We start from the raw sequence: 26,794 nt of genomic DNA on the forward strand, positions 1-26,794 counted from the left end.
AAGTGCATATACTTTGGAAAATGTATGTATTCTTTGAGTTACTCTCAGTTTTCGAAGTGTCAGGTTCCCAAGTAGGAAATCATTAAAATGCTTTAATTAAATACTTTTTTATGAGCACTGCCAGGAGCTCAGGGGACCATATGGAATATTGGGGATAGTACCCGGGTCACTGCATATAAGCCCCCTACCTACTCTACTATCTCTCCGGCCCTCTTCAGTCTATTTTGTTACTTAAAAGTCAGAGATTGCTTTCTTAAAACTTAGTACAGAAATTGCAAATGATTGCTATAATACTTCCAAAAATTGTGGTTAATCTGAGTTACCAGAAAATATACAGAAATGACATTTAGTAATAAAAACCTATCACCATATAAGTACCTTTTTATCTTTTGGGAAGTTTTGGGTCCACACCTTGCAGTGCTGAGGAGTTATTCCTGGTTCTGCATTCAGGAATCACTACTGGTGGTCCTCCAGGGATCATATGGCATGCCTGGGGTCAAACTTAGGTCATTTATGTGCAAGGCAAGTGCGTTACCTGCTCTACTATCTCTCTGGCCCCAATCTTTTTGTATTTAAAAATAAAAGATAAAATTGAGATGTTAATTGACATTTATGTGAGAATAGGGGTGTAGACCTTTTTAAAAAAAATTAGGCACATAATTTGTAATACTGTCAATGATCGGACTGGAGTGATAGCACAGCATTTGATTTGCACTCGGCCGACCAAGGGTTTGATTCCTCTATCCCTCTCAGAGACCCAGCAAGCTACCAAAAGTATCCTGCACACACGGCAGAACTTGGCAAACTAGCCATGGCGTATTCGATATGCCAAGAACAGTAACAAGTCCCACAATGGAGATGTTGCTAGTGCCCACTCAAGCAAATCAATGAACAACGGGGGGACAGTGCTACAGTGCTACTTTTTTATGAGCAAAAAGTCTGACTTTTTCTTGGACATGTTTTCAGGTTTTCGATTAGTCATTTGTATACACTTTTGTAGGGCATGCTGCAGTTATTGTAGTCAGTTCTCTTTTAATGCTGACTTTATAGAAATAGGATTTATGTTGAATAAGTTTGGATGAGATAATATGGATCGTATTTGGTAAAAATTCTCACAACTATCATAGTTAATATTTCTCCCTTCTTTGCAGGCCAGTTTTTCTGTGGAAATAAAAGTTGTGATAAAAAAGAAGGCTTGAAGAGTTGGGAAGTTAATTTTGGTTATATTGAGCAAGGTGAAAAGAGAAATGCACTTGTTAAATTAAGTAAGTTGATTTTAGTTGTGATGATTGATTGACAAGTATATGTAATAGTTTAGATTAAAAATTACATAAGCTAACTTTTAAATGTTCAAAAATTTTACTGTATCTTTCTGGGAGTGCTCTTTTTCTTCAAGACTTCCCAAAGTGTCAGAGAACTATGGAGTCTTAGATTTTTACATCCCCAATATTTAAGTTTTATCTAAGTGAAGCAATTTCTAATGCTGAATGTAATCTGATAATTTCTCTTCTCATTAACATGAGAGTGTCACCAAATTACATGCTTAAGATTCAGAGTATCAGGAAGAACTGGTGTAAAATCTCACATTAGGTAAAGGCATATTGTTTTGGTGTGGTTAATAAATAATGACTCTCTTTGTGTCAGTAAAGATGAATTTTTGTAGCGCATAATTGTTCTTCATCTCAGTCTTAAAAGTTTATGGTTATAACCTAGACTACAGCAATTTTTCTTGATATACATGCTTTATTATCTGTCACTTTTTTCTTTTGTTTTTTTAAGCTCGTTTTTATGTGTCAGCTTATTTTCTCATTTTTATTATTATTATTATATTTCTCATTATTATTATTTTAGCCTTATCTGGGTCTTAATTACATGTTCTCTCATCTTTCCAGAACCCACATGCACTATTTTTTTCTCACTTTTGAGATTGGGGCCACATTCAGTGTTATGAGTGGGGGAACTGCTCCCAGACTGGTGCTCTGGGGGCCACTCCTAGTGGTGCTCATTGCCAAGGATCTAATTGGGAGTTTTAGCATACAAAGCCTGTTATACTTTGGCTGAACACATAATAACAGCACGCTGATTTTCAAATTTCCTCCTGAGAGAGTTCATAAGAAGTCAAATTGTTATGAACTAAGATAAGGACAAGAAAGAAAAAGAATGAACTATTTGAAAAGCTTTTTATTTGAAAACTCAGTACTTCAGGGAAATAATTATTCCACATTGTTATTGGCATCTTTGGCATCAGACAGATGTTAATGTTGCCCATGAAACAAACACAGTTTGCTTTCAAATGAATTTACTTCACAGTTTTCCAAAGTAAATCTTAGAATATTTTTAATTCCTTAAGCATTTTTTTGTAAATACTTAAGCATTTTGTTTGTTTTTGATGGTAGTGCTGTGGGGAGTTTAGGCCACACTTAATGATACTCAGGAGTTATTTCTGCCTCTATACTCAGGGATCACTCCTGGTGGTGCAGAGGAAACCACTTGTGATAGTTGGGGGGCTAAATCAGGTTGGCTGTGTTCAAGTCAGGTACCTTAACATCTGTGATATTTCTCCACAAGCCAATGATTTTGAAATGGAGATGTAATTAGATTGTTTTCTTTCAATTATAGTAAAGAAATAGAAGAATATAAAATTGAGTTTATGGTATTAAATGTATAGTAGCAGTATTGATATTAAAATTCACCGATTCAGTGCTATTACTCTTTTTTTTGATAGGATTATGCCAAGAATGTTCCCATAAATTAAATTTTCATCACAGGTAATCTATTTTAAAATGTCATTAGTGTTTAGTTCGGACATAAATCATTACCTGCACTAAATGTTAACTTGGTTAATGTTTTAATTAATTGATTATTATTAATTAGTTGATTTAATTATCAGACATTGCTCTTTGACCTAATAGTCTAGAGAACTGTACTATGTTCTGCTCTAACTAGTAATTTTAAATGTGAAGGTTGTGCAAGGCAGTAGGTAAATGCTATAATTTTTAGTTTGGGGCTACTGTTCACATGTCATAATATACTTTTAGGTTTTGTTTTATGGCAGATCTTCGTTAGGTGATTTTTTTTTTGTGGGGGGGTCCACACCCAGTGATGCTCAAGGATTGCTCCTGACTCTGCACTCAGGAATCACTCCTGGTGGTGCTCAGGGGACCATATGGGATGCCTGGAATCAAACTCAGGTTGGCCACATGCAAGACAAGTACCCTACATGCTGTACTGTCTCTCCAGTCCTCCGTAAAGTGATTTTGATAAGCCATTTGTCACTGGAGGTTTTCATGTTTTGGATGGATTGTATAACTGGTTATACAATTGTACATATTAAAATCAGTTCCGTTGGGGCTGGAGAGAGATAATATGGAGAGTAGGGTGCTTGTCTTGCATGCAGCCTACCAGGGTTCTGTCCCCTCTGGTTCCCTGAGCACCTCTCAGAGTGATCCTGAATACAGAGGAAGCTTGAGCAGCTCTGGGTGTGGCCCCAAAACAAAATATAATGAACAATATCAGGTTCCTTTTGAATGAGTGAATTAGAATGGATCTGTGTAGTGAGTAGAGAAGAAGTCCAGTATTCTTTAATGTTCAGTGTAAGGAAAACTGTGAGTTTGTGAGATTGTGAGTTTTCGAATCAGACTACATTTGTTCTCCCAGTCTATCATTTACTAGTCCTCTTCTTAGGCAAGCTACTTAATCTCCCTGTAATTTGATTTCATCATCTCTGCATATGAGGATATTAAGTTTATTGTGGGGATTTAATTAAATTGCATCTAAAGTCCCTGGCATATGGTAAGTCAGGCTTAGTGGAGTCAGTGGTATTAACTCACTTCAGACAGAACCTGACCTGCTATAGTTATGGTCAGGTTTCATGGCCTGGCTAACAGTTGAAAGTCTTTTGTGAGATTCTAAAACTTTATAAAATGCACGTATATTAATTTAAAAGTCAACCTTGTTATAAATGTGCTCTACATAGCACACAGTGAAACAAATATTATTGATAATTAGTCCAACCTTAAAATTAGAAGACTGTTTTAGGCTATTTAAATGGCTTAAACGTATATATATATATTTTTTTTTAATTTTAATTAATTTATTTATTTTTAATTCGTGAATCACCCTGAGGGCACATTTACAGATTTATACACTTTTGTGCTTATGCTTCCCTCATACAAAGTTCGGGAACCCATCCCTTCACCAGTGCCCATTCTCCACCACCAGTAAACCCAGCATCCCTCCCACCCTCCCCGATCCCATCTCCCCCCACCCCTTAAACGTATATTTTCTTTCTCTGTCAGTAATACTGAAAGATACCAGAGATTTTTTTGCTTCGACTCTTTGCTGTAGCTTTATTAAAAAATTTATATGGTTTTGGGGCTGGAGCGATAGCACAGCGGGTAGGGCGTTTGCCTTGCACGCGGCTGACCCGGTTCGATTCCCAGCATCCCATATGGTCCCCTGAGCACCGCCAGGAGTAATTCCTGAGTGCAGAGCCAGGAGTAACCTCTGTGCAACGCCAGGTGTGATCCAAAAAAGCAAAAAAAAAAAAAAAATTTATATGGTTTTAATCAAAAGAGACAAACCGGGTTCCTGTTTTAAATAGTATTAGTATCTTAGTTTAGAAAGTCTAGTAAAGCTAGTGTCTTGGAAATAATCCTCTTCATTGTCTCATTATCCTCCTTCCCACTCCAATATTAGCACCTTTTTCTATTTAATATACTTTAACCAGTTAAAATAATTTCCCTACAGCCATGGTACAGTTAACCTTGTAAAACTAATGTAAAAAAATAAATCGACTGTAACAAAAGGATGAATGATTGAAAGTGGACACAGAATCTAACAATAAGCTCTCTATACTCATGCAATCATGCCTTTACAATGTGCCTTTATTCTTAAAAGAATTTTCTTATTAACCGATGCTTAGAATTATTGCAGAGCTTTTAACAACTTTTATGTGCTTTTTAAAAGTATAGGTGTTCATACATTTTGCAGAAGAAAATGAGACTTGCTCTTGTAATTGTCTTTTAAATGGTTAGTTGATAGAATATAAATAGGAAGGAGGGAAATAGTAAAACCATGATGTATATTTACTAAGGTTTGTATACAGAGCTTATAAACTTGTACACAGAGTCATTAAAGTAATTATAAGACTTGTATACAGAGTCATTCTTTGTCTCAAATGTTCCAAGCTTCATTATCTTACAGAGTTGTCTTAATATACTAACCTAAAATATTTACAGGATATCTTAAGAGTTTCTTTCTATATAAATTACATGTTTAAAATTACTGCCCCTTGATGTTTAGTTTTGCAAAAAGTTTAAGTTAAAGGTGTTAACTGGAGGGGCTGGAGTGATAGCACAGCGGATAGAGCGTTTGCCTTGCATACGACCGACCTGGGTTTGATTCTCGGCATCCCATATGGTCCCCTGAGCACCACCAGGAGTAATTCCTGAGTGCAAAGCCAGGAGTAACCCCTGTGCATCGTTGGTGTGACCCAAAAAGCAAAAAAAGAATTAGATATAAGGTGTTAACTTGAATTTTATGTTGTTCAACAAAAGGAGGAAAGAAGTCAAATCAAAGAAAAGAAAAGATAAAAGCAAAAAACGTTGTGAAGAATCATCACATAAAAAGTCCAGATTGTCTTCTACAGAAGAGCACTCCAAGAAGAAGGATAAAGGTAAAAGGAACTTAGCTGTAATATCTAGGGGCTGAAGAGACAGTATATAGCAGGGTAAGACTTTTGCCCTTTACCTGGCTAAACTGAGCTTGATCTCTAGCACCCCACATGTTCCTCCTAGCCCTGCCAGGGTGATCCCTGAGTACAGAGCCAAGAATAAACACTGAGAATTAAGAATTGCTGAGGAAAAAGTGAAAGGTTACCTAGATGGATATAGTTTTTTTGATTATTTTGTTTTTGAGGTTTGACTTAAAAACAACTAAAAAGATACAATATCTAAAACAATATCTAAATTTCTTTTTTTTTTTTTTTTTTTTTTTTTTGCTTTTTGGGTCACACCTGGCAATGCACAGTGGTTACTCCTGGCTCTGCACCCAGGAACTACCCCTGGCCGTGCTCAGGGGACCATATGGGATGCTGGGATTTGAACCCGGGTCGGCCGCGTGCAAGGCAAACGCCCTACACGCTGTGCTATCTCTCCAGCCCCAATATCTAAATTTCTTAACATGAAAAATAATCTTCCATTAATAATGTTTTATGTAGAGTTGAATGCACTAGAATTGTGTTTTATGGTAATTTAAAAGAAACTAACAAAATTTAAATATACAATTTCAGTAAGTTTTATGGGCAAGTTTAGTTTTTGTTTTGATTTTTGGTGCAGATGACACATACTGCAAAAGTACTCCAGTTCCTGATATGGTTATTTAGAGACTTGCTATCTTTGGTCAGTACTGAACTTTTCTAACTTTACTTTCCTCATTTCTGTGCTACGTGGATTTATTATAGAAATTCAAATAATAATGTGAAAGTTATTTTGCTTTTGTTAAGTATATGGTCTACAAGTTAGTATAAAATTATAAATGCTATGACTTTAGCCACCCTGATCTCATTTTTTCACTAGCTTTTGAGCTTCTTGAGGTGGTAGAGATTGGTATATGTGCCCTCAGAACCTAGCATCATGGCTATGCATATATGCTTAGTAAATAATTTTATAATTCATATCCATCAGTCAACAACCTCTTACTTTTTCCTGAAAATCCTTAAAATATGAAACTTTTATTTCTTCATATGTAAAATTGTTGTGAAAATACTATTTCATAGTAATCTCATTGGTTATTCCGAAGTTAAAATGAAATAATTCAAGTAAGTTTATGCGGTACTTATTACATAACAATTATGGCCGTTACTGCTAGTTGCAGTTTCAGTCTGAGAAAGTAGAGCCAATGTATTGGTTGAATTAGATTCAGGCCAGTGTTAACAAAACATTTGGACAGGAGAGGGCTCTCTTGTTCCAGCTATGAAGATTATTAGCATGTTATATCTTTGCAGACATTTTTTCTTTAAAAAGTACAATTTCCCCAAGTTTTAGTCCTGTTTAATTTGTCAGCAAGCCTTACAGTTTTATTTCCTTAATTATACATTTCTTAATTCTCTCTACTGCTGTTCAGATTACTCCATTTTCTCATTCTTAATCTGCTATATATTTCTTGGTTGCATCCACTGTTCTGTCATCTATCCTTTCTTCTCTTACACTGCTAAAGTATCAATTTCCTGATGTTCTTAAGATAATAATCCAAATCCTGGTCAAAATCAAAGACTATATGATCTCACATGTAAGGCTTGTTTTTCACCACTCCACTTTACTTTTACACTCTACCAATAGCATTTTTTCTGTTTCTAGACGATCTAATACTTTTTCCAGGTGGGGGTTGGCTAGAAATTACTTCCTCTCTCTCTCTCCATTCTACCTCATTCAGGTGTAAAGCAAACTCTCTCAAAGATACTTTCTTTTTCCTTTTTGTTTTTGGACCACACCTGGCAGTGCTCAAGGCTTATTCCTGGCTCTGCATTCACAGATCATTTCTAGCAGGCTTGGGGGACCATATGGGCTGCTGGCAGGGTTTAAACCTGAGTTGGTCACTCATAAGGCAAGCACCCTAGCCACTCTACTATCTGTCCAGCTCCCCAGGGATACTTTGTATAGCAGTCACAAATGGCAGAGAACACATTCATTTTGCCATCACAAGATTAGCTATGTTTTGTTGTTGTTGACTTTTTGTTTTTTTGTGGTGTTAGGGATCAAACCCAAGACCCCACCCCTTAGCTGTATTGTTATTTGCTCTCTGATGACTTGGAAACTCGGGGGAGTGAAGAAACAGAAGCATAAAACAGTTGCTGCTATCCAGGCCTCAACTATTTCTTTGGAGATTTTCCCTGTAGTTCTCTTCCCCTTTTTATCTGTGTTTAAAGGCACCACTTACGGGACAATTTTGGCTTATAACTCTTTCCATCCAGGACATATAGAAAATTTTATATGTTATCTGTTATTTTTAATTTTACCACCTTCCTTTGATGTTCTACTGCAGAAACTGATGATTAAAAAAAAAAATTACTAGATCTGTAGATCTGTACTGGTTTTTTTTTTTTTTTTTTTTTTTTTTTTGCTTTTTTTGGGTCACACCCAGCGATGCTCAGGGGTTACTCCTGGCTTTGCACTCAGGAATTACTCCTGGCAGTGCTTGGGGGACCATATGGGATGCCAGGGATCGAACCCGGGTCGGCCGCATGCAAAGCAAACGCCCTACCCGCTGTGCTATCGCTCCGGCCCAGACCTGTACTGTTTTTAACTTCCCATTTTCTTTACCAGATAATCTTTATAGAGCTGAAGATTCTTTTTGTTTAATAGCATAACTGTGTGTACAATTGATAATCACTGAATGAATTTTCGTCTATGATCTTTGAAAAAGTATTATTGGAAAAAAGAGTTGGGGCCAGAATGATAGTGCAGTGGATAGGGCATTTGCCTTGCACAATCCCTAGCATCCCAGATGGTCCCCCAACCCCATCAGGAGAGATCACTGATCCTAAAACCAGCTCTGAGCACTGCTGGGTGTGACCCAAATACCAAAAAAGAAAATAAAAAGCTTATTTCTAAATCAATTTCAGATGTTAGTTAAAAGTGAGGCTTTTTTTCAATGTGAGTTTTTTTCTAGGTTTATTATTTTTAAACTTTTTAAAAAAAATTTTATAAGTATTAATCTTGACTACATTAGAGCATAAATATGATTCTGCATAAAATAAGCTGTAATTTGAATAAATAAGTCTAAGGAACATACCAGATTAGAAGATGGTAAATTTCTTGTCTATGAAATCATAAACTTTAGACTCTTGAGAAGAATTTGGTCATGGCTATACTATCATAAAATTATTAATAAAGCAATGCTATTTGCTTTCAGGACATTCATCTTCAAAGGAACCAGAAAGTTCTGTAAATGGTAAGTATCATGCCAAGTGTGTGTGTGGGTTTAATAAAAATATGTAGGTTCAATTATTTTCAGTTTGAATCTCCCTGGATTATATCTTGGTTTGATGTAAATTATTTTTGCTTTTTTTCACAATGTCAGAAAATCATAGAAAATAAACGTAAAGGGTATTATTTCTTCCCCAATTTAGAACATTTAAAGTTTCTTATTTTAAATTAAAAAAATTCTTTTAAATAAATACAGTTTTAAAGGTGAAATCAGAAGGATAGATAGGTAATATAGGATAGCAAAGTAAGGCTGGCAGTAAAATTGCTACAAATATGGGCTGAAGAGATAGTATAGCAAGTAGGGTGCTAGCCTTGCTAGCAGCCGATCTAGGTTCAATTCCCCGAATCCCATATAGTCCTCCGAGCTCTGAGGAATTCCTGAGTGTAGACCCAGGAGTAACCCCTGAGGCATCACCAGGTATAGCCCCAAAACAAAACAACAAAATTTTTTTTGCTGTAACTGGTACCCAAAGGGCCTATATAATTGTATTACAGCTGTCATTGTTCTTCCTAACAACCAAACCAAAATAAAGAAACCACCAGTAAAATGATTAATTGTACCCACACAATAAAGGCAACTCGTAGTCTGCCAGTTTTTTTCCACACAAAATATTGAAAACAGACTTTCTTGTGTCTTCATAAAAGCGCTGCTCATGGGGCTAGAGAGACAGTTCAGTGGGTAGGGTACTTGTCATGGGCTGACTTGATTCGATCCCCAGCACCTCATATGGTCCCTTGAGCTCTGCCAGGAGTGATCCCTGAGCACAGAGCCAGGGGTAAGCCCTGAGCATCACAGAGTTTGTTCTAAACCCTCCACTTCCCCAAACAAAGCCAGGATGAGGGGGGGTTGGTATACATTTGTGGATATAGACAGACTATAGACAACAAAAACAGTTTGGAATTTCTTAAAAAGCTTTCAATAGACTAAAGAGCTCACAAAGTATAGTTCGGTGTCATACCTAATTAATTTTATTATAATATTGATTTCTTATGTAAAACTTTGAAATGTAAGACTTGACTTACTTGGAAATTTATGAACCCAGGAATGAGAATTGGAAGGTAACAGAGAAGGGAAGTAGTTGAAAGGGCTGAAGTGCATGCTTTGCATGGCAGAGATCTAAGCTCAATCCCTGGTGCCACATGGTCTCCTGATTACCATTTGGGTATGGCTCAGAAAACAAAAAGAAAAAACGAATTCCACCCTCCATCTCTCAGTTTTTAAAGGTGTGTGTGTTTGTATTCATGCACATGCACACACACAATTTTGGAAAATGGAATTGCTAATTCCTCATAGTTGATGTGTTTTAAGCACTGACACTTTGTTTTCATGTGACTCTTACCAGTTTCTACTAAATTAGAAGTGTAAAGATAGTTTATAGAACATAGCCAGACTAGGACTGGTAGAGGTAACTTTAGAGTTAAAATGGAAAGTTTAGTTTTTTCCATTTCCAACAAACATTTCTATGAGAAGTGTGGATCAACCAGTGTTGTCAACTTAATGTCAGAAAAATATTTTCCTATTCCAATTCTAATTTCTGGTTATTAAAAATCTTTTAGGGAAAGATCTTGACTTACTTGTATTCATTGCTCTATTTTCTCTTCTTCTCCTACTGTTTTCCTCCCTAGGTCTCTAGATCTTTACTTCTCCCAGAAAGAGCCCTATGATTCTTTCCCTCTCCTCAGCTAGGTCAGGGAAGGGAAAGTAAGTGTCCCTTTTAAGAACCTCTAGCTTTGCGTGTTGAAGAAACAAATAACCCACCTTAGAATGATATACTATCCCATTGGCAACCAGAAAGCCGTTTACCGTATCTAGAAAACTCAGTTTACCTTGATATAGTGCCCAAAGCAGATAGTCTGGGTCATAATCTGACATAGATGGTCTTGGCAGCACCAGACCTCAAATCTTGTTCTTTCTGTCTTTTGTTAATATTTGGATAATATTCAGTTTTGAGTATCTGTTTTTTACATAGATTAAATCATATAGCAATCATCACAAAAAAACTCAGTTATCGTTTATCCCAGTTTGATTAAAACAAAATCCATGACGAAAAACTTTGTTTCTGAGAAGAAGAAGCATTTTAGGTTGGAGTTTGTTGATTGTAGGCATATAAACATCCCATTTTTCAGATAAGAAAAAGAACCAGAGAATTTAGATAAATTGACTAAAGTTGAATAGTCAGTAACAGCTGAAATTAAACACAGGTTTATTATTTCAGAGTCTAAATCTTTTAGTATGTATCAATAACTTGTGATCAAATTGACTATATGTTCACTTATAATCTAATTTTGGCAGATAATGTGTATATCCACACTAAGTTATTTTATTTTTATGTATATTAGTTCCATCTATAAATAAGTATTAAGAGGCTTGCTTCATTTACTATAAGCTAAATGAGAAACATACTTGTAAAGCATGTCTCTCACAGAGTATGTCCTTTACAAATGTATAGCTAGTCTGTTAGAGAAAAGAAAAATACTAGACATACTTCACAGATACTACTTTTGTTTTCTGGAATTGATTAGGACAGTTTTGACACTGATTTCTTATAGAAAGCATCATTTCCTATTGCCTCTTCTTACCATTACTATTTTCTTAGCAACACCCCTCTTAGACTGGCTGAATGTAGCATTATTATAAGGAGTAATTCATAATAAGCGATCTGAACAGTCATATAGCACAATCTTTTAGGTTTCATTTTTTTCCCGAAGGATATTTGATTACATTTCATTATGTGCTCTTTTAAGAAGAATTCTTTTATAATGTTAATATAAATTGTGTAAAAGTTGCTTGTTTGATAAAAAACTGGTGTAGAAGGACTGGAATGTAGGAAAAACTCCAGAGGTAACAAGAGAATAAGTGACTCTTAGGCCTTCTGAAATGCCTTTTGAATTTAACTGCCCCCTTTCAAAGACCTTGGATATTTTGGTTTCTGACATTAACAAGATTATATTGTGGTGGTTGCCTTTATTTGGCATAATTTAGTTTTTCATGCTCTTCTCTTAGTAGTGACTTTTTATAAAATTATGAATAAATTTTTATTCTCACATTCTGTCTGGGACACAGGTGATTCTAGGATGCTGGCAGTCATTGATTGGCAATCTTGTTATCAAGGTTTTATAGTTTTGTCATCTTTGTTTATAGATAATTAGACTATACATGCTTTCCCATTTTTGCTATTTTTTTTTCATTTAGGATAGATTTAGTTAGAACCAAACACACAGGTTGTTTCAAGGATCAAAGTCCAGCAGGTAAAAGTTTAGAACCACAGAGACAAATCAATGCTGCTTTATTTTTGTATATGTTTAACTAAGGGACATTCTATATAGACAGGCCAAATTTGTGTCGGTTCTTTTTTGGATTATTTCATGATTGGAGGGGAATTATTTGCTATTACAATTACTCTGTTTCTTATAATGTTACTGCTACACAACACATTTTTAGTATTTCATAAATTTTAATTATGTAGGATTAAATATTTTTAATTTTTTATTATTTTTACTGATTTTAAAGATAATGCATGTTTAAAATACAAAAATTGAGAAAGCTTAAAATGCAAAGTTAAAGTATCCAAAGTTCACAGATACTATAACCACCACTAAGTTTGGTTGGGCTTTACAAACTTATAATGCACATATCCCTGTATCACTGTCATCCCGTTTCTCATCGATTTGCTCGAACAGGCACCAGTAACGTCTCCATTGTGAGACTTGTTGTTACTGTTTTTGGCATATCGAATATGCCAAGGGTAGCTTGCCAGGCTCTGCCGTGCGGGCGAGATACTCTCGGTAGCTTGCCAGGCTCTCCGAGAGGGGAGAGACAGGCGGAGGAATCGAACTTAGGTCGGCCACATGCAAGGCAAACGCCCTACCTGCTGTGTTATCACTCCAGCCCCCAAAACAAAGTACTGCTTGAATACTGTAAAGTCAAACATAGGCATCTTTTGATAGCATAAATGAATTTAGTGGCAAGTAAGAGTAAAAAGGGATACTGAGATTGGTCTTCTTTTCTACCTGCACAGCTGCATTATAGTTTGGCAATATGGTGGCAAGAACCAAATATTTAGTGACCCAAGTTGATTTCCTAGCCTACCTATGTCACCACACTTAGCTCTAAATGAACTTGTTATTTTTCAAATCTAAATCTCCCAAAAGATGAAGAGGTTTTACCACCAATGGTATTTAAAGTAATGGTGAATGCCTCGAAAAACATTTAAGAATTTCCAAAAAGGGCGTGAGTTAAGGCAACACTAAGGAGATGCTTGCTGAGGTGAAGAGAACAATTCTCATTTGCAGTTTTGAAATGCTTGTTCATAGAATAAAAAGTTGTATTATTTGCCACCTCATAGCATGAAATAAGTATCAATCAAATAACTCAAAGGTATGTTTATTAGCAAATACACATAAACATATATATTTATTAGCAAATACACATATACATACACATAAATATTATTTATAGAAATAGTGTACCTAAAGTAATTTGTAAATATATTAATTAGCATTAACATATAATTGCTGTATAGTATACATACACCTATACCCACATATATGCAATATTTAAACATAAATCAGATGTATACTTTCTGTAACTAAAATAATTTGATATAGTATGGATATTTTTCTATAAATATATAAATATAAAGATATTGAGGTCTTTTAAATACCTTTATAGTATTTAACCAATTTTTTATCCCTAATTGGTGGGAACTTAGATTGTTTATTTTGTTGTTATTTTATAATGGACATCTGGTCTCTGCAACAACCTATGGTTTTTTTTTTTTTTTGATAATAGAAAGGAGAAACTTAATAAGAGATACATTACTAAACACCCTTGAAAGGGTTAATGTTGAAATTGCTACTTTGGTTTAGAGACTTTCCCATGAAATTTTAAATCCTTGGCATTTTTGTGGAGACTCTTTAGAATATCTCAGCTTATTTATTTAGCTTTTAAAAATAACTTACTGGTGTAGTAGAGTTTAATTTCAAGAGAGCAATAAAAATTGAAACTGAGCTACAGTTAAATCCAAAGCTAACTACATTGGTGAATAGTTCAAAATGTCTTTTAAGTGCAATGCATTTAAAAATATCTCTTTTTAAATAAATAGGAAACTCAGATGAGGAAGAAAGTACTTCAGAATCTGAACTTTGGAAAGGCCCATTACCAGAGACAGATGAAAAATCACAGTAAGTCCTAATATTAATAAATAAATCCTCAGTTTAGGAAGCTATGGCCAAAGCTATTTTGATAGCAATAAGTGAAAAAAAAATCTCATCAAAATATTTGTTTAATACCTATAAATGCCTAGCTTGGTAAAAATAAATGTTTATAGTCAGTCATTGTTTGTGGCCACACTACTTGTCCAGCTTTCTCGTAGTGAGTCTGTCTGTCCTCAGCTCACCTTAACAGATGACCTTCTGGTAAGTTTTTTTGCTTAATTCTTTCAATAAAATTCTGTTCACTAACTTCCAGAGCAGCCTATCCATGATACTCTAGTTAGGAAGCCCCTGTAACCTCTGAAAATTCATAGAGGTAATCTGAAAATTTACCTGACAGTATCCACTTTATCCCTCAAAGACAGGTGATGATTCCGTGTGTGCATTATTCTCTGCTATGAGTTGTATGCTCCTGGTCTCTGTTTTCTAGCATGACATCAAAATATAATAAACTTTAAAACACTGCAAGAAGAATTATGGATAAAACTCTGGTGGGGAGGTCAGGAGGTAATAATGGTGTTTAAGAAGGGTGCATAGCTAACATGCACATGGCCCAGTTCAGTTCTCAGCACCAGATAGTCCCCAGGCTTCACCATGTGAAGTCCTGCAGTCTTCTTGACATCGCTGGGTGAGGTGTAGGAGGCCTACTGGCATCACCAGATGTGGTCCTAGAGTTCCCTAGCACATCCTGGTGTGGCCCTAGAGTTTTCTGCACATCCAGGTGTAGCACTGGAGTTTGCTAGCACATCTAGGTACTCTGGGTATCCCAAGCAACACATCACAGAGTCTGAGCAGCAATGCATCCTTGACCCTTACTTTGAATTCTCAGGCCCAGTTGGCCAAGAATCACCAGTGGAGCCCCAAAACCTCCTGAGTACCACTTAGGTGTGCTCACCCATCCACCCTCAAAATTCTGCATAAGGTAGAATGTTGTTGGTTTTTGTAGTACACCAGGATGCTCACCACTTGAATTTTATCTATTAGAAGAGGATGAATGATATCTTTTGCATAATTTATTTTGAAGATTTAATGAAATGAATATGAAGTAGCTTGCATGGTTCCTTTAAACATAGTAAGTGCACAGTAAATTCTAGTTTTATTTCATTAGTCTTTAGACCTGTTGAATTTTGCTTATTATTCTGTATCTTTGCATGGAGCAAAAATCAGTGGTGTTGGAGAAAGGAATTTTAACAAAATTACTTCCTTCTGTGAATGTAGACTTTCTGTTTCATAGAATTCACAGTGTGGTCATTATAGGTGTGATTATAAAGAATTTGTTGCTATAAATAAAATATTTCTATCCTACTTACATTCTTAGTTAAGCTTTAAACTGTGAAAACTTTCCCTTGAACAGCTCTTAGCTGAAAATGAGAGGACAGGGTTTAGAGTCAGTACATCTTTTTATCAATACAGGTATTGAGTCAGCAGCAGCACTGTCAGCAGCACTGTCATCCCGTTGCTCATCGATTTGCTTGATCGGGCACAAAAGGTAGCTTAGTGGTTTAAAGCTGTTGCCTGGCAAGTACAAGTCATGAGTTCAAATCCTGGTGCCACTCTCCCACATTTATGTAAGCAATCTTGGAAATTCTGCTGTTTACCATCTTGTTCGAGAAAGGGCCCAGAAATTGAAGGTGACGCAGAGGCGCAGAGTGTCCAGGGCAAGTTGTGAAGACAAGAACTTAATCTCCAGTGCATGGTACAGTTGTGCACAAGCGTTAGGCATCATTAGTGGAGGGGCGCCACAGTCTTTCATATCCAGATTCTTTGTGGCCTTGCAAAAACTTGATACTGATCATCTACTGAATATCTAAATCTACTTTAAAAACTCAACTAATTTTATACATTTAAACTCTTCCTGGTATATTTTAAAAGTCTGCTGCACATTGCTATTATGCTAGAGAAGAGGTCAACCAAAACAGAATGGATGAGATCCAAAGTATTTTTAGTGCAAACTCTTAGGAAATAAATACAAAAGATACTGAGACTTATTCAGTGAATGAATCATCAGATGTATTGATAGATGGAAGAGAGCAACTGTGTTAAATTAAAATCTTTTATTATATAATGTGTCACCTAGTAATTTTTTCTCCAATTGTTGGCCTTAATCAGTATACTTTTTCTTTCAATAGGGAAGAAGAATTTGATGACTATTTTCAAGATTTATTTCTGTGAGATGGAGAAAGAAACTAACATTCCTTTATGTGAACGTTCATTTTGAAACACTTCACAAGTGTTTTCATCTACAAGTTGTAATTTGACTGGTTTGTTTTTGAAATAAAAGCCTAGTTACTCCAAGATAGCAGATGTCTTGAATGCTTTGAATCTCTGGCTCTGCATTCAGGGATCCATCCCGGAAGGCTCAGGGGACCATATGGGGTGCCGGGGATCACACCCAGGTCATCCACATGCAAGGCAAACACCCTCCTGGTTGTACTATTGTTCCAACCCCAAATGGTCCTAAATTTTGTAGGACTTTTTTCGCCATTGACTCATGGTTATTTTATCTTGCCTCAGTTACTAGGATTTAGAAGATCTCAAAAAATAGGCAAAGTAAGAATGTCATCAACCTTTTTGCTTCTCTTCCCTTTGTTACATGGTCACTCCCCTCTTGGGCACCTGTTTCTCTATTATCACCTCTTTTTAACTGCCTTTTGTGGCTTCCTCTTGCTTCGTTCATACCTGAACCATTTAAGGGAGTTGTTTTAATTAAATTTAACTTCCAAGTCTGGAAGGTAATTAAATATAAGGTAAGTTAATACCACAGGAGACCCAATGAAGTCCCAGTAATCTAAAATAATGAATAAGTTCATCAAAGTTGACTTTGTAACAGAGATTATTCAGTTGAGATAATTTAACCAGATAATAATGTACATGAGTACTTATCTCTCGAGATGGAGTCATACAAATATGAATTTGCTTATATATGGGAAGGAATTATATAATTTTGACTTTAGGATTCACATTCCCATAGGTCTATAGATCAAGAGATGAAGTATTCCTGAAATGTATGGGCAAATTTCCATGTCTACGTGCTTTGGCTTTTGGAGGTTTTGATTTGTGTTCTTGTCATACCTGTCCATCCTTGAGGGTGACTCCATGCTCAGGGTCTCCTCCAATGATGCGTGGAACCATGTAGGCTAAGGGTCAAGCCCAGGGCTTCTGCATGGAAATCAAGTGCTTCAGCCCTTTGAGCCAGCTCTATGTGTTTTTTGAGGAAAAGGATATCATTCCAATTATTTTGTTGAAGAAAACTGTGTTAAATGTCATTTGAACGTGAGTGATTGACATTTAGCTGCAAAATAAGTGGCTGAATTATTGGCATTTAGTTTGTTTTTTGTTTGTTTTGGGTGCGAAACAGCACTGTTCGGAAACTACTCCTGGCTCAGTGCTCAAAAGGCCATGGAATGCTGAGGATTAACCCTGGAGCTCCTGCATGTAAAGCATGCATTCCTCACCTTCAAATTATCTCCACAGTTGCTTCTTACCTTAAAATATCTTGTATCTAGAGATTACCCCTTATTAAAGAGAGGTTACTCATTTACTCACATATTTATCAGGTTTCTATTAGTGACGTACAGTGCTAACCATTGCACAAAGTCACAAATAAAATCATACCCGGGAAACAAAATGCAGTCATTTGTGAGCTATCAGAAAATAGCATATAAATTTTATTAATACTAAGTAAACATCAGAAGTCCCCTGATTTATTAAATTTCATCTTTTTCATCTTATATAAAAGTGAAATTGGAGACTAACACCCAAGAATAGTAGAAATAAGTACCAGGAGGTTGACTCCATGGCTTGGAGGCTGGCCTCACAGTCTGGGGAGAGGGCAACTCAGATAGAGAAGGGAACACCAAGTAAAATGTGGTCAGAGGCCATGCGGTGGAAGGGTGATGCGTGCCAGATGTAGACTAGAGACTGAATACAATGGCCACTCAATACCTTTATTGCAAACCACAACACCTAATTAGAGAGAACAAAAGGGAATACCCTGCCACAGTGGCAGGGTGGGGTGGGGGAAGATGGGATTGGGGAGGGTGGGAGGGATGCTGGGTTTATTTGTGGTGGAGAATGGGCACTGGTGAAGGGATGGGTTCTCGAACTTTGTATGAGGGAAACATGAACACAAAAATGTATAAATCTGTAACTGTACCCTCACGGTGATTCACTAATTAAAAATAAATAAATTATAAAAATAAAAAAATTTTAAAAATGCACTGTTAAAAAAAAAGTGAAATCTTGATACTGTAAAAAATATTACAAGCAATTAGTGAATTACTAATCCCACGCCCAATAGAACTGATTTTAGTAATAGAATTTATGTAACGAAAACATTTTGGGGGGGCCGAAGTGATAGCACATCGGGTTGCCTTGCATGCGGCCAACCCGGGTTTGATTCCCAGCATCCCATATGGTTCCCTGAGCACCACCAGAAGTAATTCTGAAGTGCACGAGCCAGAAGTAACCCCTGTGCATCGCCAGGTGAACCCAAAAAGGAAAAAAAAAAAAACCAAACATTTTTTGTTTGGTTTTGGTTTCTAAACCACACTTGGCTGTACTTAGAATTTATTCCTAGCTCAGTGTTAAAGGGGTCACTCATTAAAAGGAGTCACTAATAAAAAACTTAAAAAATAAATAAAATCATATGCAGTGTCAGGGATTGAGCTGGGATTGACCCTGGGAGGAGTGCCACATGTACAGTAGCCATCTCCTGGCTCCCTGCACTGTTTCTCTGGCCCCACAGAGATAAATGTTGCAGGTGGAATAAAGTATTATATCCTTAGACAGTGCTTTTGATACATCCCATGTTTTCATACATTCTAAACTGTATATAATTTCACACTGACACATTGAGAGATCTTAGTTCAAGAAAGGATTTAAGGTATAAACCATAAATCTTATAAACTAAATTTTGTCACCTCTCAAATTTATATGTTAAAATTCTAGCTCCCAGATTATCTTAGTATATGACTCTGGAGATGGGCCATGTAGCTCAGCTAGATTCATATGAATGGTGTCATTAACAAAAGATAAGGACACTGGTACACACATAGTACATGCACAGAGGGAGGTGGCCTGACAAACCTCAGAAAAAGGCCTTATAAAACCAATGTGCCAGCACCTGTATCTTGGTCTTCAAGCCACCACAGTGCTAAGAAAAAATTTGAGTTCTTTAAACCATCTAGTCTAGTATTTTATTGTTAGCTTTTGCAAATGAACACAACCAATAAGAACTTTTAAAGCATTGGTGATATTTCAAGGTTATAGATATTTAATTTAAAATATACTGATCCCCCCCAAAAAAAAAGAATACAACTATTTCTGTCTTATTTGTACTTTTATTCAACTTTGTTTTTCCCTTCAGGTTTTCAGGCTAGCAATATTTTTTCTCTTGATAGTCTCAGAAACAGCTTTTCTAAAGATCCTCTTACTCTATGTGCTGGTTTGCTGAATGTTATTTTCTGAAGTTCTTTTGAATATTTTGTTTTTCTTCAAAAATGGAAATGACACTCAAAATTTAGACTAGTGGCTTAGTTTATCATAACATCAGACATGTTTTGGACTTTTTGTCAGCAGCACCACTTCCTGAATCTTCAGCAGCTAAATGAAAAGAGGGAAATGAATATTAGAATCTAGTTATCTAGTGCTTTATTCTAGTAGTCTCATGGTAACTATCAACTTTATAACGTAATGGCTTAGTATTAAGAATTAACCTTTAACTTTTTTAATTCACACTTAAGAATTTCTAGTTAAAAGGCAATTTCATAAATAGCCAGTTTAGATCTCCATTTTTCAAGAGAATAATTGCACTTTAGTCTGGGAATCTTGAATCGTTGCTTGTACCAGGGACAAAGTTTGATTCTGGAGATAAAAATGTTTTTAATCAGCAGAGAATTCTCAGTAGGAGAATAAAATAAGAAGTAAATTTTTCATGCAAGTTAAACATAAAAGATGCACATTCAATATATTGTACACTAAAAGGAATTCAAAGGATCTAGTATCCCCCAGATCATAAAATTGAGATAATGATTAAATTTAGTTGTACCTTTAGTTTTATTTACATAGTGAAAATTACCATCTTGGTATCTTATTTTAAAGTCCATGTCAGGAGAGTGTTTGGCGCCATGTCTCACACCAATTTACTGGTCCAGCCTACCAAGAGGCCAGAAGGCAGAACTTATGCTGACTGTAAATCTGTGAATGAATGCATGGAAGGTGTTTGTAAAATGTACAAAGAACATCTGAAGAGAATGAACCCCAATAGCCCCTCTATCACATATGATATCTGTCAGTTGTTTGATTTTATCGATGATCTGGCAGACCTCAGCTGCCTTGTTTACCGAGCTGATACTCAGACATACCAGCCTTACAACAAAGACTGGATTAAAGAGAAGATCTGCGTGCTTCTTCGTCAGCAGGCCCAGCAGGCCAGGAAATAATTGAGATGGAAGCATTAGGGGGATGGGAGTAGGCTTGGAATACAGGTGTGTACAGCAAACTCTAGTAGATGTTTTGTATTCTAATAATCTTGTTTCCATTGGTACAGTCTAGCCAGGGTTGAATGTATTGAATGAAATATGATGATCTTGTTCAATCTGAAAATCCCCATTGCCTCCTTCCCTCTCCCTACACCCTCCCCCCCTTTTTTTTACTTAAAACATTTTTACGATACTTTAGATGGAAGTTGTTCTTTGTCAGTTATTGTTGGTTTCAGCCCTTCCAACTATTTGTTTTCACTTTCATAGTGCTCACTATACTAACCATTCTTCAGGATCGGGTGGTGGGGGCGGGTGATGACACAGTTATGTCCTCAAGATAAAATCTTAGTGAAAGACAAACAAATGTTCTTTAGTTAATAAATAAATAAAGTCCATGTCAGGTTTTAATGGTTTTCTAATTGTTCTGGAAGATAAATTCTAACCAGGACATTCAAGATATGGTCAGGCAGAGCTTCCGGCATCATTAGCATCATCTGATTCTTGTGCTCTCCTTGCTCTTTAGACTCCACCCAGCTACACAAGGTTTTTAGTATAGAACAAGCTATTTCTATTCAAGACTTTTGTGCCTATTTAGTTTTTGCCTTTCCTCCCCAAGCCCTTATTTTTTACTTTAACTTAGTCAAGGCCTACTGTTTTAAAAAATCAGCATAAGCCTTCTTCAGAAAGGCCTTCTCTGAGGCCCTAGCTGTACACGTTATGCTTCGTGTGATGCTCACAATTATAGTTAGATAATCTTTTATGTGTTAGTCTAATGTCTAACTCTTTTGTTATATGGCAAACTATGTGAGATGGAGGCCTTATCTCTCCCTGGGGTATTAGGACCTTGTACAAAATACCCTTAAATACTATGTAAGTGAGTGGATATCCGAGTTAGGATCTCCTATTTTTATTCTATACTTTCTTACCTTTTAAGGAAAATACTTTCTCTCTATGAATTCTTTTAAATGCCACCAGACACTTAGAACCATTTAAAAGGATGTTTACTATCCTTTTCTCAAGACTTTTCCAGATTGAGATGATGTCTATGTTAAACCATCAATCTTATGGAGAACCTTTAGAGTACTTTAGAAACTTTAGAGTACTCTCCAGACATAATGCAAAGCCCTGATATTAATATTCCTCCTTAAGATGACTCTTGAATAATCTGATGAATAGTTGGTCCTAAGTATTTCAGAGTTGATTCATTTGTTACTTTGGAGGGTCCCACCCACTAGTGTTCAGGGGCTACTTTTGGCTTATGCTCAATTAGGGTTTCTGACATGATCAGGGGACCATACACAAGTACCTTTATTTCTTTATTTTCTCTCAAAAGCACTTTAGCATAAGACAAATCTTATGACCCTTCAAGTCACCCATTCTGCCATCCAGCTTTGCTTTCCATGAGGGGACTAGATCTGAAAGCCAAGGCTGGAGATCTGTAAAATTACATATAAAGGTGTAGCAAGTTCAGAGACATTAAGCAAATTGCCCAAAGCCTCAGAGCTTTGGGCATAATATTGGAATCAAAATTGTTTTCTCATCTTACCACATTTCCACTTACTCTGTGACTTCCATATTATTTCCAAGTACAGTAATATACGTAGAAGCCTCAGAAGCAATTCTAGAATGAATAGAGTCTAGCCCCAACCTTCATCTCAGTTGGACTGTCACTTCCATCTGGAGTTGTAATGAGATCACGTTTGAACCCTCAAACCCATGAGTCAACTTAAAATTGCCAGTCTGTACACAATAAAGCAAGTTTCCAGATTGTGTGTTTCTGCAAATGTATGAGATTAAGCTCAGCCGGAGCTTTCCAGTACTATACTTGAGGGGGGAAAAATAGACACCTCCTTACCTTTTACAACCATGTTTCCTTCTTCCTTCTTTTTTGTCTCCTCTTCAATTATCTTCATCTTTGCATCATACTCATCAGCTAGAGACTTCCATTCAACTCTATTATTCTGAAGACCGTTCAGCATTGGGGTGATTTCTTTGTGAAATCTCGAGAATTCCTAGAATTTTATACCAAAAACGACAAGTTACATAGTTGATATTGAATATTCTCAAAAGGAACTGTAAGGAATTGTTAATAGTGTTCACAACTGCTAAAATGAGCTGAATTCGGTGGCTTGTATTAGTATCTTTCTTGTCTGCCTAAATCTGTTCAGTTTCCCTTTAGCTGAGTTCTCCTTTATCCCATTTCTGAATGAGAGATTAGCAAAAGCTCCCAAACTATTTTTTTTTTAACCACCCCCTTCCTTCTCAGAATACAAAACAGAATCTCACTGGAAATTTACCTTAGGTAAATAAAAAGAAAATACCCCTACCAACTGCACCCACACTACACCCCACCCAAGCATTCCAGGGCCAACCCCCTCCGAGGGTGGGCAATATCTCCTACTTTGGGAAATGCTAGCTTAGAGTAATACTTCAAACTGCTTTGGAGAAAGGATGCCCTTAGTGGTTTACTGGGTGGATCACTTTTATATTTGAGTTACAATTTCAAAGAAAAAATACTGCTTAAGTGATTATATATTTCACTCAAGACATTTTACTTACTTTATATACAAAAGTACAAACAAAATCAATAAATCCAACTTGAAGTTTAGGTAGTTCATCTTTTTTGTTTCTGTCCATCATAGGCTAGATAGAAAAACAAATAATTCCTTTTAAGATAGTTTTCTAAGATTCAGCAGACAAATTAGTGACACAGATATATATATATGTATACATATATATATATATTAATGTAGGAGTACTGCTATTTATTCAGCCATTGATTAAGCTGATTGAATTGGGCATGAACTCCACATTACATTCAAAAAAATTTTAATTGACTATCCATGAGATAGACCATTACAAAGCTGTTCATAATTGGGCTTCAGTCATATACTGATCCAGCACCCATCCCTCCACCAGTGTATATTCTAACCACCAATGTTCCTATTAACCTTCCACCATCCCCCAACACCCCACCCCCAGCCTCCCTCTATGGGAGGCACTTTTCTTCTTGTCTCTCCTTTCCTTTTGTACAGCAATAATTTTTATAAGTAAAGCAATTTGTGTGTGAAGATACTTTACAATAGGTTGTTGCTGCAGTACTGTTCTCTCCAGATCTCCTTGTTCCCAGAATTCGTTAGCAACCATAAGTGCGACCTGAAGATGAAGAAAGACTTGGTTCAGGAAAGTCACTTTAGAAAATTTTCATTTTATTAGTATGAGGACTGTTTAAGGATGGAGTTTATAGTTAATGGTCGAGGTCTTGTCATACCATATGCTCTTTGATTTTAAAGAGATAACATGTGCAGATTACATTAAAACGGGAGAGGAATTTCTCTTCCTAAGTTAGTGTCTAAACTCATTTTGGGAATGCTTCTTATTTGCCATTGCCATCATTTTGCACCAATAAAAAGGGATGTGGAGGATGTTTGGTACCATGATTAATTGTGCTTCCAGCTTTGATATTTCCAAAACCTCTATTCTATTACCCTGTTTGTCAGTATCTATCATATATCCGCATAACATATATATATATGCACACACATGGTGATTAGATCACAGCTTAATTACAGTGGTGAGACTATTTGAGGGTTAATATATGGTTATTATTGTTTCAGAAAACTATCAAGTTCATTAGCTGTTTTTAGCATGAGTCAGACTTGACAAAGGAGTAATATACCTTTGACTGTAAAATGCTCATGGTCCTGTGAAGACAGTTATGTAAACAATGTGATAAGCCTTATAAGAATAAGGTCCCCCTTCGGCCTTTTCTTCCCTGTGGCACGGTGGCCGCCACCTTTCCAAAGCCTGTTGGACAGCCAGGTATGAGACTGCAGTGACATGACATATGGGGCCTCATGGGATGTGGGGTGGAGCCAGCCCCTCTCCCCCCCCAACAACACCTTGAGTTGCCGCCCACAAATGACTCCTGGCTCCTGAATGGCCATGATCCCAGAGGCACACAAACCAATTTCAGAACCCAGTGGCTTTTGGCAGAAGTCCCTCCAGACTTATTACTAAAATATCAGAAATACAAAATCATCATATGCTCTTGGGAATCAGAAATAGTAAACAAATTATCTAATGATGCCTTTTCAGCAGGTCTGATTGTTGGGGAAAATTCCAAATAATAATGGTGGGTCTTTTGTCGAAATAGTGAATGTGATCAAAGTGGAGAGAGAGAGAAGTGGAAGTCATCTGCCACATAGGCAGGGGGAGGGGTGGGATGGGGGTATACTTGGGTTCTTGGTAGTGGAAAATGTGCACTGGTGAAGGGATGAGTTTTTGATCATGGTATGACCAAGATTTAAATGGAAAGCTTTGTAACTGTTCTCACAGTGAGTCAATAAAAAAAAAAAGAAGAAGAAGAAGAAGAAGGTCCCCCAAGCTTCACCAGCAATGATCCCTGAGCACAGAGTTAGGAGTAAGCCTTAAGCACCACTGGGTATGCCCCCCCCCCGTCAAAAAAAAAGTAAAAGAAAAAAAGCCTTATAAGAATAGTAATATGAAATGCTAAGATCAAGAGAAGGAAGTAAAGATATATTTCATTATGTGGAAGGTTATATTATGCATATCAAGAATAACAGCTATTATTTGACAAGATCCAGCAACCATTTATGATGAAAACTCTCGCCAAAATGGGTATAGAAGGGACTTTCCTCAATATAGTCAAAGCCATCTACTACAAGCCTACGGCAAGCATCATCCTCAATGGGAAAAAACTAAGAGCCTTCCCTCTAAAATCAGGGACGAGATAAGGATGCCCACTCTCTCCACTTCTGTTCCTTCTGTTCAATATAGTACTAGAAGTACTTGCGATAGCAGTTAGGCAAGAAAAAGATATTAAGGGCATTCAGGTAGGAAAGGAAGAAATCAAGCTGTAACTATTTGCAGATGATATGATACTAAGAGAACCCTAAAACCTCTACCATGAAACTCCTAGAAACAATAGACTTGTAAAGTTGCAGGCTATAAAATCAATACCCAAAAATCCATGGCTTTCCTATATGTAAATAACGATAGAAAAGAAAGTGACATGAAAAAAAGCAATCCCATTCACAATCGTGCCTCAGAAAATCAAGTACCTCGGAATCAGCTTAACTAAGGAGGTAAAGGACTTGTACAAAAAAAACTACAAAACACTACTTCAAGAAATAAAAGAGGACACGAGGTAATGGAAAGATATCCCCTGCTCATGGATTGGGAGAATTAACATTGTCAAAATGGCAATACTCCCCAAAGCATTGTACACATTCAATGCAATCCCTATAAGGATACCCATGACATTCTTCAAAGAAATGGAGCAAACACTCCTGAAATTCATATGGAACAATAAGCCCCCACGAATAGCTAAAGCAACCCTTGGGGAAAAGAATATGGGAGGAATCACCCTCCCCAACCTCAAAAGAAACAGTGAATATCCTTTCCCATTCTGTAGACTGTCTTTGTATTTTGGCCACTGTTTCTTTTGAGGTGTAGAATCTTCCTAGTTTAAGGTAGTCCCATTTGTTTATCTCTGTTTTCACTTTGGCCACTTTGGCCAGTGGCATGTCATCTTTGAAAATACCTTTAACTTCATTGTCATGGGGGATTTTGCCGACCTTGTCTTCCATGTACCTTATGGATTCTGGTCTGATGTTGAGATCTTTAATCCACTTTGACCTGCCTTTATTACATGGCATTAAGTAGAGAGCTAAGCCCATCTTTTTTCATGTAGCTGTCCAGTTTTGCCAGCACCATTTGTTGAAGAATGTCATGGGTATCCTTATAGGGATTGCATTGAATGTGTACAATGCTGATAAGGGATTGATATCAAGGATATACAAGGCACTGGTTGAACTCTACAAGAAGAAAACATCCAACCCTATCAAAAAATGAGGGATGAGAGCAGGTAGGGTGTTTGCCTTGCACGTGGCCGACCTGGATTCGATTCCCAGCATCCCATATGGTCCCCTGAGCACTGCCAGGAGTAATTCCTGTGTGCAAAGCCAGAAGTAACCACTGTGCATCGCCAGGTGTGACCCAAAAAGAAAAAAAAATGGGAGATGGAAATGAACAGAAATTTTCTCAAAGAAGAAATCCGAATGACTAAAATACACATGAAAAAATGCT

The 26,794-nt window shown here is 36.6% G+C and overlaps 3 protein-coding genes across 6 annotated transcripts in view; 2 read left to right on the forward strand and 1 right to left on the reverse strand.

Annotated features, from left to right (window-relative positions):
• LOC101543562 (protein FRA10AC1) overlaps positions 1 to 16,500 on the forward strand; it is a 73,218-nt gene extending 56,718 nt beyond the window's left edge. For 3 of the 4 annotated variants that reach the window (XM_055119379.1, XM_055119380.1, XM_055119381.1), the window contains 6 exons: positions 1,152 to 1,265; positions 2,726 to 2,768; positions 5,559 to 5,677; positions 8,914 to 8,952; positions 14,093 to 14,171; positions 16,331 to 16,500. In XM_055119379.1, the coding sequence (XP_054975354.1) occupies positions 1,152 to 1,265; positions 2,726 to 2,768; positions 5,559 to 5,677; positions 8,914 to 8,952; positions 14,093 to 14,171; positions 16,331 to 16,373 (437 nt within the window). In that variant the 3' untranslated portion in view covers positions 16,374 to 16,500. The remainder of the gene's footprint in view (positions 1 to 1,151; positions 1,266 to 2,725; positions 2,769 to 5,558; positions 5,678 to 8,913; positions 8,953 to 14,092; positions 14,172 to 16,330) is intronic. The other variant, XR_008627065.1, reaches the window with a different exon arrangement.
• A 3,134-nt stretch (positions 16,501 to 19,634) lies between these two features.
• Positions 19,635 to 26,794, reverse strand: part of PDE6C (phosphodiesterase 6C) — a 60,079-nt gene continuing 52,919 nt past the window's right edge. The window contains 4 exon segments of the mRNA XM_055119255.1: positions 19,635 to 19,805; positions 22,539 to 22,695; positions 23,243 to 23,326; positions 23,765 to 23,839. Coding sequence (XP_054975230.1) covers positions 19,744 to 19,805; positions 22,539 to 22,695; positions 23,243 to 23,326; positions 23,765 to 23,839 — 378 coding nt within the window. The 3' untranslated portion in view covers positions 19,635 to 19,743.
• LOC105942958 (enhancer of rudimentary homolog) lies at positions 20,329 to 20,777 on the forward strand. Its single transcript, XM_055119256.1, has one exon. The coding sequence runs from the start codon at positions 20,330 to 20,332 to the stop codon at positions 20,642 to 20,644; it is 315 nt and encodes a 104-aa protein (XP_054975231.1). The 5' UTR covers position 20,329; the 3' UTR covers positions 20,645 to 20,777.

This window comes from Sorex araneus, chromosome 11, assembly GCF_027595985.1.
Source record: "Sorex araneus isolate mSorAra2 chromosome 11, mSorAra2.pri, whole genome shotgun sequence".
Lineage (NCBI taxonomy): Eukaryota > Metazoa > Chordata > Mammalia > Eulipotyphla > Soricidae > Sorex > Sorex araneus.